Source organism: Crocodylus porosus, unplaced genomic scaffold, assembly GCF_001723895.1.
Source record: "Crocodylus porosus isolate Cpor-Errol unplaced genomic scaffold, CroPor_comp1, whole genome shotgun sequence".
NCBI classification, from domain to species: domain Eukaryota; kingdom Metazoa; phylum Chordata; order Crocodylia; family Crocodylidae; genus Crocodylus; species Crocodylus porosus.
The window spans coordinates 74609917-74629056 of NW_017728947.1; the positions used below are offsets into that span (position 1 = coordinate 74609917).

The following is a 19140-nucleotide window of genomic DNA, read 5'->3' on the forward strand; positions in this document are numbered from 1 at the left end:
CTGGGGTCGTTTGACCCCAGTACTCTTTCCTGCCATGGCAGGGGGTCAGACTAGATGATCTACTCAGGTCCCTTCCGACCCTAGAAACTATTTGTGAAAAGGTGCTGCTGTGCCACAAACTTCTGCTACAATTTAGGTAGGTCCCTAATCACAGTCTTCTCTCATGGACCCCTTATACATAGTCTGCAGACCTCCAGGAGTCCACAGCACCAGTTGAAAGCCACCGGCTTAGGGAAAGCAGCTGCAACTGATGGGGGGAGGAAGCGGGAGCTCCCCCACCTTGCTCTTCCCCAGGGGATGAAAAATCCCTTGCCACCCCCACTGCAACTGTAGCTGTTCAGAGCCCAGACCCATGCAGCCCAGCTGGAGCCAGCAGTGGCTCCGGAGCTTCCTCGCCCCCAGGACAGCAAAGAAAGCAGTAGCTGGCAGACAGGGGAGAAAGAAGGAGCTGCCTTGAGGACGGAATGGAAGGAAACAAAATTCTTACTAGCTTTGGGCACTTTCAAAACAGCCCCCAGGCTGCAGCAGCAAAGACCAGCCCGACAGGGGTGCGGCCGCCCCTGAACGAAACGCTGGGGTCCGTGTCCCCGCCGGAGCGCGCAGGCGCCAAGCGCCGGACTCACCTCTCTATCAGCCCCTGCCCGACCCGGAAACCCATATTCTCCAGCTTCGTGATGCAGCGCCCGTTCTCCTGCAAGACACAGCGGCAGTGCTCAGCCCCGCGCCGCGCCGCGCCCGGGTCCGCGGGCGGGGACCCCACCCCAGCGCTGCTCGGGCCCCGCGCTCACCGCCTCCCCCTGCTCCGCGGCGCGGTGCAGCTCGGCCACCATCTCGCTGTGCAGCAGCAGGAAAAGCGCCTCATCCGCCATCTCCACTCGCGTCATTACCGACTCCAGCCCGCCACCACGGGATCACCGCGGCCTCAGCGCCCCGGCAACAAGCCACTTCCGGGGTGAGGCCGCCTGTCAGGCTCCAGGCAGTCCGCAACACGCATGCGTGCCGGAGGGGGAGTCCGAAGAGCGCATGCGTTCGCGGGAAGCGGGGTGGAGTTACCTCCTGTCAGGCGCCGGGGGCTGCGTGGTGCATGTGTGCGCGGGGTTGGGGTGAGCTGTAGTGCCGGTGCGTGGGATGTTGCTGTGAGCTGCTGGGGCCGGCAGGCGGCCTCGTGTTGGCAGACTGGGGTTTAGTGCAGTGAGACTGTGGCACAACAAAGCTCTCCTTCCCCTAAGGGGTCGCTCAGTGCCCTGGACGGCTGGCGCCGGCCCCTGTGGCTTGAACCCTTATCCGGCCCTTCAGACTTTCCACCCCCCAGACATTAGCAGCGGCAGGCGCCGGGGCTGAGGATCCTGCTAACGGGGATGAGCCCCTGTAGGGGGTGTTTTGGGGCTGTTTGAGGGTGGATAAAAATAAACGATTTTTTTTATTTAAAAGTGGGATTTTTAACATTTACATCAGATTTTTTTTATTTAATTATATTATTTGATTTTTAAAATGCTTTATAAAAAATAAACCTATATATACTTTTAATTGAAGATATATTAAAGGTCAAAGATATCATCATGGAATAGGGATTATAACTTCTAATTATCATCTACTATATGAGACAATACATTCATGTAACCTTTGTAAAGGTTTATAAAGGGTCACAAGGGGCATGGACCCAATCTTATGGGGTTCCCAGAGGCTCCTCTACAGGTTAGTAAAGATTAAAGAAAACCACTGTACCCTGTGGGACTGTGCTCAGTCTAGATGATCACATTAAGCATCTCTGATGCTTAGTTTCAGTTCTCAGACTAGATTTGTGTCTCCAGAGGTAGGCAGACAAGGCTCTTTGGGTAAATGTGTTATCTTTTACAGTATTAGACCAACTAAATTAGGGGTGGGCAAAATATAACCCGCCAGCCAGATCCAGCCCATGGGGCCATTCTATCCGGCCCAAGGGGCCCCTAAAAAATTTAGAAAATTAATATTAATCTGCCCTTGCTTCCTGTCAAAAGTGACAGTAACCAAGGGCAGTAGGACCGAGGGGAAGTCCAGCAGGCTCCCACAACTACAGGGCCTACCCAGCCCTGCCACCCCAGCCAGAAGCTCCATCTGGGGCTTCTGGCTTGGGACCACATGGCTGCCCCACACCAGAACCACAGGGAATGGGGGGGAGCCCAGCGAAAAGCTGAGCGCAGGGTGGGGGAAAGCGGCCCCTCATCCACCCCATGGCTGGCACCCTGCGCTGCAGGCACTCACAGCCCATGTGGGGCTGTCCAGGTAGAGGAAGCCCTATGTGGGCTGCAAGCAGCTGCAGTGTGGGGTGCCAGCCACAGGGTGGGTGACAGACCACACACACATCCGCCCCCCCCATGCTCAGCACCACTTTGTAACCTGGCCCTGCCTTCCCCTTGGGGCTGCGCGTGGCGACAGCAGCTACAGCCCCACCACTTGCCGCACCAGGTGGTGTTTGCAGCTGCTCAGAGCCAGCATGGGGCCCAGGGTGGCAGTGGGGGTGGGTTACAAGCTGGTGCCCAGCGTGGGGAAAAGCAGCCCCCTGCTTACCCCGTGGCCAGCACCCTGCACTGTAGCTGCTTCCAGCCCACGTGGAGCTGCCTGTGCCTGCTCCAGACAGCCCCGTGTGGTCTGCAAGCACCTGCAGCAGGGAGCACCAGCCATGGGGCGGGCGAGGAGCGCTTCTCCCCATGCTCAGCACCAGCTTCTTCCCTGCCAGTGAGCAGGGGGTCATGGCTGCATGCTGTCCCCTGCCTGTACTGTGGGGCTGGGGGGCACTAGGTGTGAGCAGGTGTGGGAGCCAGCGGAAACACCAGTGTCCCGGGGCCCAGAGCAGGGTGGCAGGAGCGTGGGGTCCCAGTTGGCAGGCACTCTATGGAGCTGGGCCAGCTCCCGCATCTCCTTGCTGCTGCACCCCAGCCTGGCGCCACAGACCCCTGCCACCCTGTGCCCTGCTTTGGGCCCCACTGGTGCTGGACCTGGGACATTGGTCCCAAGATGGTGACCAGGGGGCGGGGCACCTGTCAAGGGGCAGAGCTACCCACACGGCCCTCAACAGCCTGCCAAAACTGGGTAAGCTGCCCTCTGCCCAAAAGTACCACCTGCTCCTGAACTAAATAGTTCTAAAAAATGTTCTTTTTACAAGTTTTGGGCCAAAGTGGATTGATTTAAATCAAGGTCGACTTAAATCATTGATTTAATCATAATTTAAATCACCAAGAGAAAACCCTGATTTAAATCACTGATTTATATTAAGTTTCCCACTGATATTTTGTCACATATTTCTTAAACAATGGTGCAAATCTGATCACTAAAACATGTTAATTTACAACTCAGTATAGCATTTTACAGCTGTCGGTAAACTTTTTCTTCATTATCAGATTTTATTAATTCTAACAGACAAGCCATCACAGCACTAAACGTATGTCCTTAAAAATTCTACAACTAGATCTCATCTTCCCCACTCCCACTGTCATTTTTATTCATAGACTGAAACAGAAATACGAGTTTTCCTGCTTCTTCAACTCCCAGTCGATTTCTTAGCTTTGAGTGAATACCATATGATGAACATATTCTCTGTGCCTCCAGAGGAAGCTACTGCTGTGAAAAGTTGGCAACTGAAGGAACTCTGTTTCAAGGTGCCTGGCTAATGATTTCCACCAATTCAGGGGAGTGACTGTTCAAAACATCATCAGTAAACACACATTGTTTAAATGGTTCCCCTTCAGCCCTGAAATTTATGACTGGCATAACTGAGGAGTGATTTTGAGATGCCTATGCCATCTTTAGAAGTTAGGTATCTACCTTTAACATCTGGGGTTGAGAGTGTTCGCAACAAACGAGGTGGAGTTAGTGCTTGATCCAGTTGCTTCTTTCTGCCTGCAGTTTAACTTTCTGGTTAGGTATGTCTTTCTTCAATGTCTCTTGAAGTGCCTTCCAAATTTCAACAGCATCAGCAATGCAGCAACAATCTCTCTGAAGTTTGTCTAAGGCTGTGGATATAGGCTTCAGTATACTGAGCATATCCTCTACATTCCTCTTTAATCCAATGTTAGATACTTTGGATGAGATACTTCCATCTATTTTATCATGGTTTTCTTCACAAATTTGTAAAAGAATGGGCCAATTCTTAATAAATTGTTCAAAACAATCAACCACAGAATTCCACTGAACATGTTTGGATCCTCCTGCTCTCTTCAGTGAAGCCGAAGCAAAATGGTTGTTACGGAAGTATTTTGCAACTTCAACTACATTTTCTTTTATTCCTGGAGAAGTACTTAAGTCTTTGGCTAAAAGATGCATTAAATGAGCACTGCAGCCATGTTATTAAGGAGCGTCCTTCTCTTTCTTCTTCTAAGTCATCTTTGCCACATTTGGAGCATTGTCTGTGACAAAACTGCGCATGTGACAGTTGAATTTTTGTTCAATTTATTACAGTTTTCACTGCCACTTCTTTTAATATTCTGCTGTGTGAGCATTTCCCAATGTATCTATTGTTTCTGAAAGATATGCAGCCCCATCTTGTTGCCACCCAGACACACATTACTGGGTCATTGTGTACATTGCAACACACATCAAGGCTTAAACTGGCAAATTTCCCCTCAGTAGTTCTTGCACACTGTTCAAGTTCCTTCTCATTCACGTATCTAGCAACCTTCCACCAATGTCTGCTCTACCAGGCAGCATATAGCCCAGTTAGAAGGACTCAACCATGTCCATGTAGTGTTTATTGTTAACAAAGTGAAAAGGAGAATTTGTGGCATAAATGAACCAAGCAATCTTTTCATCTATAGAGTCTTGTTGGCATTTGCTGGTCCTTACTGCAATCCCATCCACGGTGGTTTTACTGGATGATTGAAATCTTTTGCTTACTACTGATACTTTATTGTCTGCAATACATTTAGTTGCAGAACTGCTGCTAAAAGTACCAACGGATGACTCTGAAGTTGTTGCAGATGGACAGTCAAAGTCTCTTATGCTTAAATTGGATCATGAAACAAAAATGATTTTTGAAGAGTCATTCTTCTCAGTTCTTCTCGCTCTATTATTCAGTTAATCATTTACATTTTTTTCAACAAGGGTGCAGATTTGATTCCAAATTACCAAAGAAGTTAAGACTGATTGCACTAGAGTGCCCTAATTTTGGAGTAAGCCCCATTGAACTCACTGGCACTTCTGTTTTTTGAGAAAACAAGTATAGGATGGGGTTCCCTTGAGAAAGCTGAGTTATGCTGAAGTAAAATAGGGAATAGACTTATGGCATCACCATTATGATCTGGGGCCATGAAGTTCCAAAATAAGGGGCATGCATTGTGTAATATAAAATAAGAAAATTACACCTGGTGGCAACTGGCAACTCTAGATTTCTCTTACTGCAGCTTTCTGTACTGTAAACTTGGGTGGTAGATTCTAAACCTAGTTAACTAATTAAACAAGCCATAAGGATTAGCTAAACTAAACTTTTTTCAAGCAACATCCAACATAGTAAAAACAGCTTGGGAATTTATTTGTTAAATCACTCTTATCCTAAAAGGCAGAGAGAGTCTTAAAGAACGATGCACTGCGAGGTGAGTTATTTAATTTGATCCACATTGTTCTTCAGACATATCCACATCTTCATCCACATCATTTTCTCCCAATAAGCAGTTTTCATTATGTTTCATTCTTGCAACAAGGCCCTGCAATCTCCTTCTTGCATTGCTTATACTTGATACATTTTTCTTTTTTACCCAGGGAAGGAATTTCTTCAAAATATTCCCAAATAGGGTCTCTTCAGGCCCAGAAGCTGTGACAGTTTTTTTGTGGCAAAAGTGTGGGGGAATATAGGAAGCTGTGTGTGTACTACTGAATGTCTTTCTTCTTTTCAGTCCACTGTTCCTTTCTATTCGGCCTCTGTCCTTTCCTATACTGTCTCTCTGTCTTTAATACAGCGTCTTAACTAACTCCTCTGTCTTGCTTGGCCCAGCTCCACTCCCACATAAGCAAAGAACAACAATCCTATCCAGCCTGCGTCTGCCCATGTGACTTTAGTCCGCTGAGAAACAGAAAGCCCAGAACTTTCAAGAAGCAACAGCTGGTAGTTAGGATGGACAGACAGACTAGAGCCATTTTCATGAGATGAAAAATTGAAATGAATGTCCATGTTTGACTGATAGGTAACTCAGTGTGAGTGTGAGTGTGTGTGTGTGTGTGTGTGACAGAGCCAGACTTTTATGAGACTGTAAGTGTAGGTTTATCATGTTTGTGATGAGGTTTAATTGTAACTGTTACTTTTTAAACAAGATAGAATTTTAGTATTTTACTGACAATTTAAAAAAAATCTGATTTCAATTTTAAAAAATCCAATTTTTAATTTTTTTTTAAATCATTGATTTTTATCCACCCTTTGGGCACAAACACCCTTCTTCTGTTTCCAGAGATAACAGCCTTGTTAACAGCAATACATGGAGATGAGAGATAAGACCTGATTGCCTACCCATCAGCCCTATTGTTTCTCTTTGTGTGTATACACAGAGTCAAGCCCTTACCTGTCTCTAGAAGTGCAAAGTTTCAAGAAGTTAAATGAATAGAGGATAGGAGGGAGAGTAGATCTAGGAAAGGAGGAGTCTGGAAATAAATGCAAGGGAGAGGAAGTAGAAACAACAGAGAAACATTTTGAGCAGAAGATTCCAGAAGTTGTGAGGGATCAGGAAAAAAAAAAAAAAAAATCTGAGAATAGCCTCTCCACTGATTTGAGATCTAGTGAGGGAATGGTATGGTGGGAAAACCTATCATGGCAGCAGGCTTGCCAGGCCATAAAAAAGACCCTGTTTGGGAATATTTCATTAAAGTTCCTCCACCTATGGGGAAGACAGGCATGCGTGCAAAATGCAAACAATGCAACAAAGAAATGCGAGGCCTGGTTGCCCGAATGAAACAACATCTTCAGAAGTGCTCCTTCTCAGGAGGAAACTGCTTTGAAGATGATGAATGGAACATGTCTGAACATGCAGGATCTCCAGGTTAGTAAATTTTCTTATTTCATACTTCTTAAGGACTGCCCGTCTACCCTGTTCATATCTTGTGGAAGGACTTCAGGACTACTTAAATGCTCATAAAACTGTTGGAGAAAAAGTATAGTTACCTTATAGAACTATCATATTTTAGTGCTGTTGTGATATAAAATAATGGCTGAAATAAGCAGATCTTCCTTTTACAGTTTTACTTCTAAAATAGTACTGAGTACAATGAGTAATACTAAACAAGTTGTACTGTAGTGACTGCATTGACTTCTTTTGTTCAGGAGGATGCATCCTCAACATACAGGATTCTGACTATCCATCTTCAACATCATCGCTGTCTACAATTTAAGAGTTACCTGCTAATGATACCAGTGTTCCAGTCAAATGTATGTCACATAGTAAATCACCTGTAGCAAAAAGAAAAAAAAATCTCCATCATCCAGAAACCACCATAGCTAAATTTGGAATAAGAACCAACAAATTACAGCAAGAGGTGTAATTTTTTTGATGAAAAAATTGCTCAGTTTGTTTATGCAACAAACACTCCTTTCTGTACAGTTGAGAACACACACTTCATTGACATGGTTCAGTTATTACGACCAGGATACACTCCACCCAAAAGAGCAGATATAGCAGGCAAATTGCTGGATAAAGTGTATGAGAAAGAAATTGAACAGTGTGCAAAAAGTCTAGAGGGGGAAATTGTTAACCTGAGTCTTGACGGGTGGAGCAATGTCCACAATGATCCAGTAATATGTGCAGGGACTGTCTACCTTACAGAAACGATTGATACATCAGGAAATGCACACACAGCAGAATACTTACAAGAAGTAACAGTAAAAGCTATAACAAACTGTGAAAAAACATTGAAATGTCTAGTAGGCAGCTTTGTCACAGACAATGCTGCAAATATATCAAAGATGAGAAGAAATCTAGAAGAAAATAAGGAAAGCCCCAAGCTAATAACATATAGCTGCAGCGCTCATTTGATGCACCTCTTAGCCAAAGACTTCAGTGCTCCAGAAATAAAGGCTAATGTTGCTGAAATTGCAAAATACTTTCTTAACAGCCACTTTGCAGCAGCTGCTCTGAAGAAAGCAGGGGGCACCAAACTAACTCTCCCGCAAGACAGGCAATGGAACTCAGTAGTGGACTGTTTTGCGTGATGCGATATATTGAGAACTGGCCTAATCCGATCACAGTTTGTGAACAAAATCATGACAAAATAGATGGAACTGTCATAGCTAAAGTTCTCGACGTGGGGCTAAAAAGAAATGTAGAACATATGCTGACTATCCTGAAGCCTATTTCTGTAGCCTTGAACAAAGTGAAGGGAAATCACTGTTTTATTGCTGATGCTGTTGAAATTTGGAAGGAATTGAATGAGAACTTGGAGAGAGAAATCTGCAATGACAGAATTAAATTACAGGCATTAAAACAACAAATGGATCAAGCACTAGCTCCAGCTCACTTTCTTGCCAATATTCTCAATACTCAGTACCAGGGTCAATCCTTGACTGCTGAAGAAGAGGACTTGGCTATGACATGGGCATCTAGCAATCATCTCTCCATAATACCAACCGTAATGAATTTCAGAGCTAAGGGTGAACCATTCAAGAAATATATGTTTGCTGATGAGGTTTTAAAGAAAGTTACACCAGTGAACTGGTGGAAGTCACTTAAGAACCTAGATCCACCAGAAACTATTGAAGTGATAATCCAGCTTTTAACAGCAGTAGCTTCTTCTTCTGCAGGTGTAGAAAGACTATTTTCTTCCTTTGGACTGGTTCATTATAAATTGAGAAATCGCTTAGGAACTGAAAAAGCAGGAAAGCTTGTCTTTCTTTTCCAGTCTTTGAACAAACAGGAAGAGGAAAGCAAAGACTGAGCTTGCTGCATAACTCAATATTTTACATATCTCATGTTGACCTGGCTAAAATAATCTTTTAAATTTTTGTTAAAACGCATTTCACATTAATAATTAGAAGTTAAAAATTCAAAAATACATATGCTTGTTAAAAATAATTATACATATCTGTTGAAGAAAACTATGCAAAATACATAAGCTTATTTAAAAGTCTGTTGTTTTTGGTTATTGGATAGTTCACTTCCCAGTGACTTCACAAGCATCTGTCTCAGTTAACTTTGGTAACTAAAATAACCAAATCATAATTGTTTTCTGATGTAGCTGCAAAATTAATCTGAAAAAAATATCAAAATAAATCACTTCTTTAAAATGTAGCAAGTACCTGCTCAAAATAATACAGTCAAAACTCAGATGCAGGTTTTAAAGTTGTATCAAACAATAAGAATGCACTTTTCATAGAAAACAGGGATTAAATCAAGGCTTCCTGACCAATGATTTAAATCGTGATGTAAATCAGGATATAAATCCATATGATTTAAATCAAATCCACCATGGAAGGGCACTTTCTTATCCAGGTATCCTCCCCACAACCGTTAAACCTTAAGTGGGGAGGGGAAATCTGCCTTCAGTCATCTTCCTTCTAGCTCAAGCCATATTTTCCCTGACTGCTCCCTCACGTGTTCCTGACCCAGCAGAGGGAGCCGTCCCCTGCCCTCCCGCAGTTGCAGGGCCAGGGAGGGAAGCGGGCGTTTTGGGCCGGTTGTTCTCAACCTCTACGGAGTGGAGTCCCCCCGCAGTACCAGCTCCTAACTTAAACTTCATTTTTTACTGTAGCAGAAGGGTACAGCAGGCCCGTTCCAGAGACCCCAACGCAAGGCAGAATGGTTTCTGCGCTAAGGACTCGCATTTGAAATCTCGGGGTTTATCCTGTGAGTCTCGTTTGCGCCCAGCAATGCCGGCACTACGCGGCAGGGGCTGCATCGCCAGCCTAGTCGCTTACTACCCCTGTCCGCTGAGCGGGGACTGAGGTCAGCGAACCCGGGCCGAGGCCGTGGGTCGCCGCCCCGCGGGTGTAGAGCTGGATTTCTCCCCCGAGAAACGCCAGGGCTGCGGCCCGAGGCCCTAGTAGGGGGATAGGGGCAGGGACAGCGAGGCTGAGCCAGGGCGCAGCAGTGGCGTCACACACGTGACCCACCGAGGCCGCGCGGGAGCAGCTAAAACCGCGACAGCAGAGCTGCCGGCCTCAAGCACTTGAGTCGCGGCATCATCAATAAAGCGCTTTGCCATTGGTTCATTTGTCGGCGGGGATGGAGCATCTGGCAATCTAATCGCTGCCTGGGACCCACCCCCTACTCTTTCAAGCCCCATCCCTCGCTTTCTGCGGCGGGGGGGGACTGCGGGCGCTATCGGGGGGCGGTTTGGGGAAGTGTCAATCTTCTTTCTGACTCTCTGATTGGTTGATATGAAGAGACGAAGCGACAATGATTGGTTAAAAGGCAACGCCGTTCTGCTTGCCCGTTCAGGGATTTATGGACGTAGCAGGGGAGGACGCTGGTTGGTTGGGTGTGAAGCATGTCACTCCGATGTGCGGCTCTGTAATTGGTTGGCTGGTCAGGCGGTTAATTGGGTGCAGAGAACGTCCTTCTGACTCGGGCCTGGGGCATTGGCGCGAGGAGGCGGCTCGGAATTGGCTACTGCCACGATCTCTCTGGCTCTCTGATTGGCGGGGCGCGGGCGGGCGGCACGTCTCGCTCCCCGTTACCCAGCGGTGCTTTGCGCTGGGGCGCAGCTAGGCCGCGCTGTGGGCGGGATGGCGGTGGCGGTACGCGCGCTGCAGGAGCAGCTGGAGAAGGCCAAGGAAAGCCTCAAGCACGTGGACGAGAACATCCGCAAGCTCACGGGCCGGGACCCCAACGATGTCAGGTGCGGCTGGGCGTGTCCGCTCCGCGCCTGGGCCCCCCCCGGGCTACCCCCAGCGGGGGGAGGAAGGGGTCATGATCCGTGATCGAGGGCGCAGGTGCTTTCCCCCTCGCCCGGCGCGCTGGGCGGCCCTGGCCCGCCTGTGCGGAGCTCTGGGGCGGTCTTCGAGCTCTCTGGGCGGCTCACGGCCTTCCTAATGCACGCTCCGTTTCTTGCAGGCCCCCTCAAAGCAGGTTGTTACCCATCGCAGGCCCTGGTGGAGGTAGAGGCCGCGGTAGTTTACTGCTGAGGTAAGGACCGGCGCTGCCCCTGACCCCTGCGTGCTTCTGCCCTCGCTGCTTCTCCCAGATTTCTCCCCTTTGGGGCCCTGCTGCTAGGCTGCCAGGCACTGCTTGTAGAGCAGCCGCAGGCTCCTCGCTCAAAAGGGCTGGAGCCGCGTGCTTCAGACTTGCATTTCCCCTTTGGCCAGCGGCTCGGCAGCTTTCGCTTTACCTCTCTTTTTGTCTGTGGAATGAAATAGCGGAGCGGTTTCCTGTAGCAGAGACCTTGGGGAGGTCCCAGCAGGGGTCACATGCTCTCAACTCTAAGCATTCCCATTTGCCATCTCTGGGGGATTGTGCCAGGTGTCTGTGTTTCTGCTAGTGCTTTGCAGCCCCCGATTATGAATTGCTGGGTAAGGCGCTTGGGTGCTGTTGTATAGGGTCCTGTCTGGTGCCTAGATGGGATGTGGGGCTAAGAGAGCCAGGGCTTTGTTACACAGGTGGCTGCTGGAGCTCTTAACCCTTGGATTTGTCCACACGTTAACACCTAAAACTAGTTTTTAGTATGCCTCTCAAACTTACACCACCCCAGGGCATGATTATTTCTGATCTGTGGTACCCAGCTGGTGGTGCACTATTGAGTAGCTAGCTACTTTAGGCTACAGTTTAGTGTTTAAAAAAAAAAAAAAAACCCGCCCCCTCCTCAACCCCCCCCCCCACACACACACACATATTCCCAGGGGAGCAGAAAGGGAAGCATTAAGTGTTGCTGCTGCTCTAGGCAGGCTCAGCCTGGAGAAGGGGGTGGGAGGGTAAACTGGTTAACCTTTCTCTGCCTGCTGCTCTGAGACAGTCGGTGCAGGCAGCCAGAAATTGAAGGGGAAGAACTTATGGAGCAGAGGGGAAGACTGTAATGGAGGGGGGCAGGATTCTTCCTTTCAGACCTCCAGGCTTCTGCTGGCCTGACCTGTGACTCATCCAAATTTGATCCAGTACTAATGTCCATTAACATTTGTGGAGCTTACAGTATAATGTGTAACAAGGCTCTCAAGTTCTGGTGTTAAGTTTGTAAGCGTAATGTTTAGATATGGTTCAAAAGCAAAACTTGGCAGCGTGTCAGAAAAGAGGTATTACTTTAGCAAAAGTCTTCATTGAAGCCAAAGGATAGAAGTTTTAAAACTGCTAACAATCATAATATATAACTTTGAATGAAATGGATCTGGTGGCAAGAAGTGGAATGTTTTTTGTTTCTCTCTTTAAAATTATAAGTTGGAAGAATTATTTCCTAACATTGCTCCATTTTAAAATGTATTTTCTCTGGTACTGAATAAGTAGACTTACAGGCTCTTTTAACTTTCTTATTTTTGGTGAAAATTTAATACTAATACAGCAGTCTTAAACTGCCCACATTTATAACCTGAGTAACTCTGTTTGCATGAGTAGCCTTACTGAAGCTGATGAGGGGGAGGGGCGATGACACTGCTTAAGTTAGTATTGCTGTTCATGTGAATCAGTGTTTGCAGGATTTGACTTGAAATTAATTGCTCCATAGAGCAAGAATATAGGCCATTTTATTGCTCTTTGTAAAATGCTGTATTCTTGCTGCTGCCTTTAAATTTATTACCTTTGCCATCTCTGAACAAAAACAGACTTGCCCATGAAACTGTAAACCAGAAGCAGATTTGGGGTTAGGAACTCCTGAATTTGGGATTCCTGACCTGTTCTTGGACATCATCTTTAACTGTTTCTTTTTAGGCGTGGATTCTCGGATAGCGGAGGAGGACCCCCAGCCAAACAGAGGGATCTTGAAGGGGCAACCAGTAGGTAGGTAAAAAAGGGGAAAAAAAAAGTAGGTGTAGAGCCTACACTAGGGTAAATGGCTGTTCTGACGTAGTAAATCTAATGCTCAGAATCAGTAATAGTTTGTGAAATAATCTCAGATTGATAAGCTTCCTCAGGATTGGTTGTTCCAAATCTAACTTTTGATGGTGATGATTTTACAGGACCAGTGTCGGACCAACAGCAATATAACTTTGTCTCAGCAGTCATGAAATCCTGGTTTATTTTTTCTTCTCTGAAAAATATACCTTACGTAGGGCCTCCCAGGAAAGAAAAATTGCATTTTTTTTTTTCTGCATTATCAGTCTTGATTTATACCTTCCATAATTCTGATGGGGGTAAAATTGGGTGTATATATTTATTTTAATGTTAATGGAAGCATTTAGATATGTGGATTATATAGTCCTACAATTCTCTTTATTTTTTCGCATGTCACCTTTAATAAACAATTAAAGGAATGTGTAACTGATTTTTGTTAGGCCTTTTAAAGATGTTCATTTAAAGCTTCTCTATTTTTGAGTTGCCATGTTTAAATGTCTTACCATTATCACCACAAGATAAGAGGGGTTGAATGTTGAGAGTGCATGGGACTTGCTTGCCAGTATCTGGGCCTTGGTAAGGACTTTATCTTTTTGAAACCTTACCAGTTTTATTGACAAATGAAAATTTATATGAAACTTGTCCCATTTAAATATATTCTGTAGAAGCAGGTCTTTTTTTTTTTCTCAAATTTTGATTCACTGCAGGCTCAGATAAGATTTAAGATATGCCTCCCTCAATGTGCAGTTTAAGAGGAGTTAAATCTTTTACCATTTAATACAGAGCTAAATACTCGTTCAGTAAAACAAGATTTAGGTTATATGTATTTGTATTTTAAGTAGCTTCTGTACATTACCTGTTTTAGGAGTGTGTAGAGCTGATACTTTAGGCTGGATCAAGTGAAAGAGAGAGCCTCGTTCCTAACTTGTGCCTGCTGCTCTTCAGTCAGCCCTTATTCAGCAAAGCACTCAGGGTACTTGGCTCACAGGCCTAGCCTGTCAAGCCATGCCATTCAGTCCTCATTGGTCCCCACAGGTCCAGAAACTTGGCTACCGGGCAGCAGTGGCAGCAGCTGCCAATCCCCTGCTGCCAAATGTTTAGGCCCATGGGAAACCCTGCAAGCTATATTACACACTAGAGTAGTGTGCAGAGGTGGCCCAGGCCTGATCTGGGTACACAGGGGCTGGTTGGAAGCAGTGTGGGCCCGAAGGAGGCAGTGTGAAGCCCTTCTTCAGCTGCACAGGACTGAGCAAGGCAGCACAGGGTCCTGATCCAGCTGCATGGTGCTGAGGAAGACGACACAAGGCTCTGTGCAGGGCTGAGGGAGGTGCAGTGCATGGCCCTGATTTGGCAGCATGAGGCTGACGGAGGCTCATCCAGCCGACGGCACCCAAAGGTTAAGCATCAGTGGTTTAACTGCTTATGAGCTTAAATCACTGTTTCAATTACTAAATTGTAATTTGAGGCTGGGCACATCCAGATGACCACGAACATGTGGTATGTGGCACTGCAGACCCATCTGCAGCACCACATATTGTACATGCTGCACATGCAGGTGTTCTCTGCATGGCTACTTTGCAGCATGGGGGAATTCCCATGGTCAAAACCACACTTTAAAAAAGAAAAACCAAAATGGGGCAGCACATGTGCTGCCCCAAACTGGAGCCTGGCTGGCTGGAGAGACATTCCAGCTGCCAGCTAAAGCTTTCTGCTGGAGGAGCACTGCAGCTGCAGCTCCTGGAGACCCCCAAGACCCCAAGTAAGGCTGATGGGGCCAGCATATTGCTGTATGCCAGAACATAGGTGGCACAGGTGTTTCCCAGAAGACAAGTAGCAGTGGCACTTGTCCCCAGGGAAATGCACACTCCTGCTCATGTGGATACACCCTGTGGTCGCATCTAGACAAGCATGGATGCATAGTATGTGGCACCACAGACCCATCTATGGTGCCACACACCACATGTGCAGGTGTTCCCTGTGCTGCTACCTTGCAGCACTGGGGCTGGGGGGCATGGGAACAGTTGGCTCTGGGAGATCCTGGAGTCAGAAAAACCCACACTTTAAAAAAGCGGGGTGGCACACTTGGCAGCGTTGCAGGCTGTCCAAAACCAAGCCTGGCCAGCCAGAGCCACACTCCAGCTGCTGACCAGGCTTCCTGCCGGGGCATTCCCCAAGGAGAAGTAGCAGCAGAACAAGGTGTGCCCTACTACTTGTCCTCAGGGAAACAAACATCCATTCTTATCTGAACGCAGCCTATGGATCTATTTTTAGTAAACCCATTTTCCAAGATTTAAACATTAGAAAAATGATCTAGGTTAAATTCTCACAAAATTCACTGTTTTGATTCTTTGAGGAGTATTTTGTTGTAATTTCCTATCCAGTAGTCTGTAAAATTGTGATGTTTCCAGAAATTTGTGAGAATTTCAGCATTTTTAGATTACTTTGACAGCATCTTTTCCCTGAAATGTCAAAGTGGTTTATGAATCTGAAAACGCTTGAATGGTGTCCTCAAATAGTTATGTGAATATGATACTGAATTTTTTAGACATTTGATCAGCATAGGCAGAGAGGTTAGTGGAACTGGAAGTAATATCTGTGGGTACCACTACCTTGGGCATTTGATAAGCAGCTAAAGAAGCAATCCTATCTCTTAGCCCATTAAATGGGTCTTAATGCAGTTCTTCTATACTATAATGCTTAAATTCTCTAAGTGAAGCTGCAGAACTTAGTCTTAATACTCTTGGCCATGATCTAAACTACTGGAAAATTGTGCAAAGTTGGTTTTCACAACATGTGGTCTTGGGGGTAGTGCCAGAACATAGAACATATTTGAATAAGTTTCTCAGTTGTCTTTGATAGTTGTTTTTTTTTTTTTAGGCTGGGTGGAGAACGTCGGACAAGAAGAGAATCACGCCATGAAAGCGACGCAGAGGATGAAGATGTTAAAAAGGTAATCTATAGGGACCTACTGAATTCATGGGCAGCCAGTTATACAGTTGGGGCCCCCAGTTTTGTGGCTATATCCCAGCTGGGGCTTACACTTTGAAGGTGGAGCAAAACGGACCTCCCACACCTCTGGACTGAGGGGCACCTTAAGTCCTACCCTTCCCAGGCACTGATTGAAAGCCCCAACCTCCAGAGCATGGCATGCAAGGCCATTTTACTTGGCATACCATATCTGGCCACAGAGCCCAGGCTGCTCACTTCAGGGAGGCTGCAAGCCTTGCTGCAAGTAGTCTGGGCTCCGTGGCCAGTAGTAACTGCCCAAAGCCCAGATGGATGTGATGGGCAGTTGCCAGGTTGGAAGTGGCTGCGCCAGGGTCTGGAGTCCTGGCCCGGCTCATTGCTTTGTGCACCTCACAGACCACTCTGGGGAAGGGGTTAGGGCTGTGCTCCACTGCCAGGGGCTGCATGCCCACAAAGCCTGCCATCTTTGTGGGAGGCAGTAACGGGCCGCAGTGGGGGAGCAAGGGGGGCACATCCCTACACCCATCCCAGTCCTGTTGGGCCCAGCTGCAAAGGGTAGGGTGAGCCGTGCGAGTGCAGGAGGGCTCTGGTTCAGTGGCTCTGGCCCCCCCTTCCCCCATGTGCCTCTCCTGGGACAAGCTATGGGGCTGGGGGAAGGTGCTTGCAGATGGTGGCTGCCCCAGATAGTCCCAGGGCAGCTCCTCTTCCTACACCCAAGCACTAGTGGGACAGGCCAGTCTGTGCTGCCAGTCTCTGCTTTTGCTCCGGCTGCACAGAGCTGGGACCTGGGCCACTGCCGTGGGGTAGCACAGGTCTTAACTGTGGCATTTGGCCTCCTTGCAGTCCAAGGGTGTGTTAGTGGGATCTGCGCTGCCCCTGCATGTGCAGCTGGAGCCTGGTCTGCAGTGGAGAATGGGCTGGCCCCTTCCTTGCCATGTTCCTGCCAACAGTGAGTGGGGTCTGGGCTCCAGACCCCAATGAAGTACAGGCACGTAGCTACCTGCTGTGAGCAGTCCAGTGCCCCAGCAGGCAGCAAGGGCCTGCCCAAAGCCCAGGTTGCTTGAAGCAGGCAGCCATGAGCCTCCAGGTGGCTGCACTGGGGTCAGAAGCCTGGTCCCACTTGTTGCTGGCAGTGGCTGGAAGCGCACCTCATGGTGGACGTGGTGAAGGGGCTGAGGCTAGGGCTGTTCTGCCATGACAAGGATCAGATCTCTTGCAGCTCCCCCACCTTCCACTTCTGGCTGGCTCCTGGACTGAGCTGACCTCGAGCTGAGCCTCTGATTTGCTGTGCTCCATCTGTCATCTCCCTCTCCACTTCAGGAGAAGGGGACGTTTAGCTGGCTTTTTTCTGGTATTTCCACTCACCCCACCCTCCGCCCCTTTCCAGGAGATGGGCAGTTTGCCCCTTTTTTTTGCTCTCTTCCCCTTCCCCCTGCCCTTCTAGGAGACAGCTTTTTGCCAGCTCTTTACTGGCTTTTTTCATAGTCAGTTCCCCATGAAAAAGTGCGGAGAACTGGCTGTTTCACAGGAAATAGTGAAATCATGTATTTGGTAGATCCCTAATAATGTGGGAAAGTGTAGAACTGGATGAGAAAAGCACGTTAATGGAGCACAGATTGAGTGTGATGTTCTTCTTGTAGCCGGCGTTGCAGTCTTCCGTTGTTGCTACCTCCAAAGAGCGAACACGTCGAGACCTTATTCAGGATCAAAATATGGATGAGAAGGGAAAACAAAGGTATCTAGAAATCCTTTTGCTTAATAGATATACAGTGTTTTGGTGTTTTTGTTCCTAATGTAAAACTTGATTTTACATTTCTGAAATGTATGGTTTAAGCTTATATGTTAAGGATGACTTTGAAGAGCTGCCAGAAGAGTATAAACTGGGCCTATGTGAACCTCTTGAAGTGGAATGGGCACAGTCATTGTCAAATATTGCATGTCATTTTGACTCATTAGCAGGGATTTGGGTTTTCATTTTCCCATAGGGGGAAAAAACATGGATTTTCCTTTCAACCCCCGAAACGTGGATTTTTTATTTTAAGAAAAGCATGCAGATTTTCTACTTCTGCAAAGAGCTGTCTGCAGGCTGGCAGAGTTGCAGCTTACAAGGGGCTGGGGGGCAGCAGAAAGAGGATTAGTCAGGCTGGGGGCCCTACTTGCACACATGCACATGACTGCCAGGCAGCCTAGAGAGCAGCTCCTGCAGGTAAGTCTGGAGGAAGGGGATCAAGACCCCTGTATGGAGGGTGGGCATTGGGCAGGGCTGTGGTTGGGGCTGGGGCAATGCGTGACATTTGGGGGCAAAATGCACAGCTACAGGGCCCCAGTGGGGAGCAGGACAGGGCCGTGGGTAGCCACCCTCCTGGGGGCGGGGCAGGCATGTGGCATTTATCAGAGACATCATGGGCCAAAAGAAGTCGATTGCCAATAATGTAAATTTTCATTTTATCTGGGCTAGTACAATATGGACCAATATATTGGTGCAGCTCTGCAGAAAAATAAGATGGAATGTGCTTGCTGTCCAAATTTATTGAGAACAGAGGATACCAAAGAAAAATGTACTTATCAGACTTCTGTTTAATTTTTAACAGTACTTAAGAATCACTGAAGAAGCCTGTGTGGTACTTTTTTTGAGTGAAGTCATGATTAGAAAAACATCTGATACGATATATTGTAAAAGAATCCGTACCTGTCAGTTGGATCTTTTCTGTTTCTATTTCAAGCTCGCCATTGTCTTTGAAACATTACATATTATGTCTCCCTATAACTCTGCTTTAATTTTTTTACTCCTTTTATAGCCTTATGTTCTGTTATTTTTCTGTTCATCTTTATTTGCATTATGGTAGGTTGTAGAATTTCCAACTCATTCTACTCCACATGTGTTGAATAGACAACAGATAGCTGAATCTGCTGTGCTCACACACAGCCTTCTCCCAGTCTACAGTTTAACACACTTGCTTCAAAAGCATCTTGTCTGTAGCTACTTGGTCCACATTTTAAATGTCTTGGGGGAAATCAGGAGCCTGATCTGGAGTAAGGAGCCAAGTGGAAAACTTATTTATGATAGGGCACAGATATCTGAACCAGCACCTCCCCTTCGTATTCTGGTGGGGAGTTCATAGAATCATAGAAGTAGGGTCAGAAGGGACCTTGTAGATCTTCAAGCCCGACCCCCCGCCTGGGTGGGAGAAAAAGACTGGACTCAAATGAGTCCAGCCAGGTAGTCATCAAGCCTCTTCTTAAAGATCCC

The 19140-nt window shown here is 47.0% G+C and overlaps 2 protein-coding genes across 2 annotated transcripts in view; one reads left to right on the top strand and one right to left on the bottom strand.

Moving 5' to 3' along the window:
• The window catches only part of TRAPPC6B (trafficking protein particle complex 6B), an 11595-nt gene extending 10661 nt beyond the window's left edge, over nt 1-934 (bottom strand). Inside the window, exons 1-2 of the mRNA XM_019552246.1 lie at nt 789-934; nt 624-691 (exon numbers count right to left, since the gene is read on the bottom strand). Coding sequence (XP_019407791.1) covers nt 624-691; nt 789-884 — 164 coding nt within the window. The 5' untranslated portion in view covers nt 885-934. The remainder of the gene's footprint in view (nt 1-623; nt 692-788) is intronic.
• A 9645-nt stretch (nt 935-10579) lies between these two features.
• The window catches only part of PNN (pinin, desmosome associated protein), a 16533-nt gene continuing 7972 nt past the window's right edge, over nt 10580-19140 (top strand). The window contains exons 1-5 of the mRNA XM_019552050.1: nt 10580-10788; nt 11004-11075; nt 12801-12869; nt 15801-15873; nt 17531-17625. Of these exons, the coding sequence (XP_019407595.1) occupies nt 10676-10788; nt 11004-11075; nt 12801-12869; nt 15801-15873; nt 17531-17625 (422 nt within the window). The 5' untranslated portion in view covers nt 10580-10675. The remainder of the gene's footprint in view (nt 10789-11003; nt 11076-12800; nt 12870-15800; nt 15874-17530; nt 17626-19140) is intronic.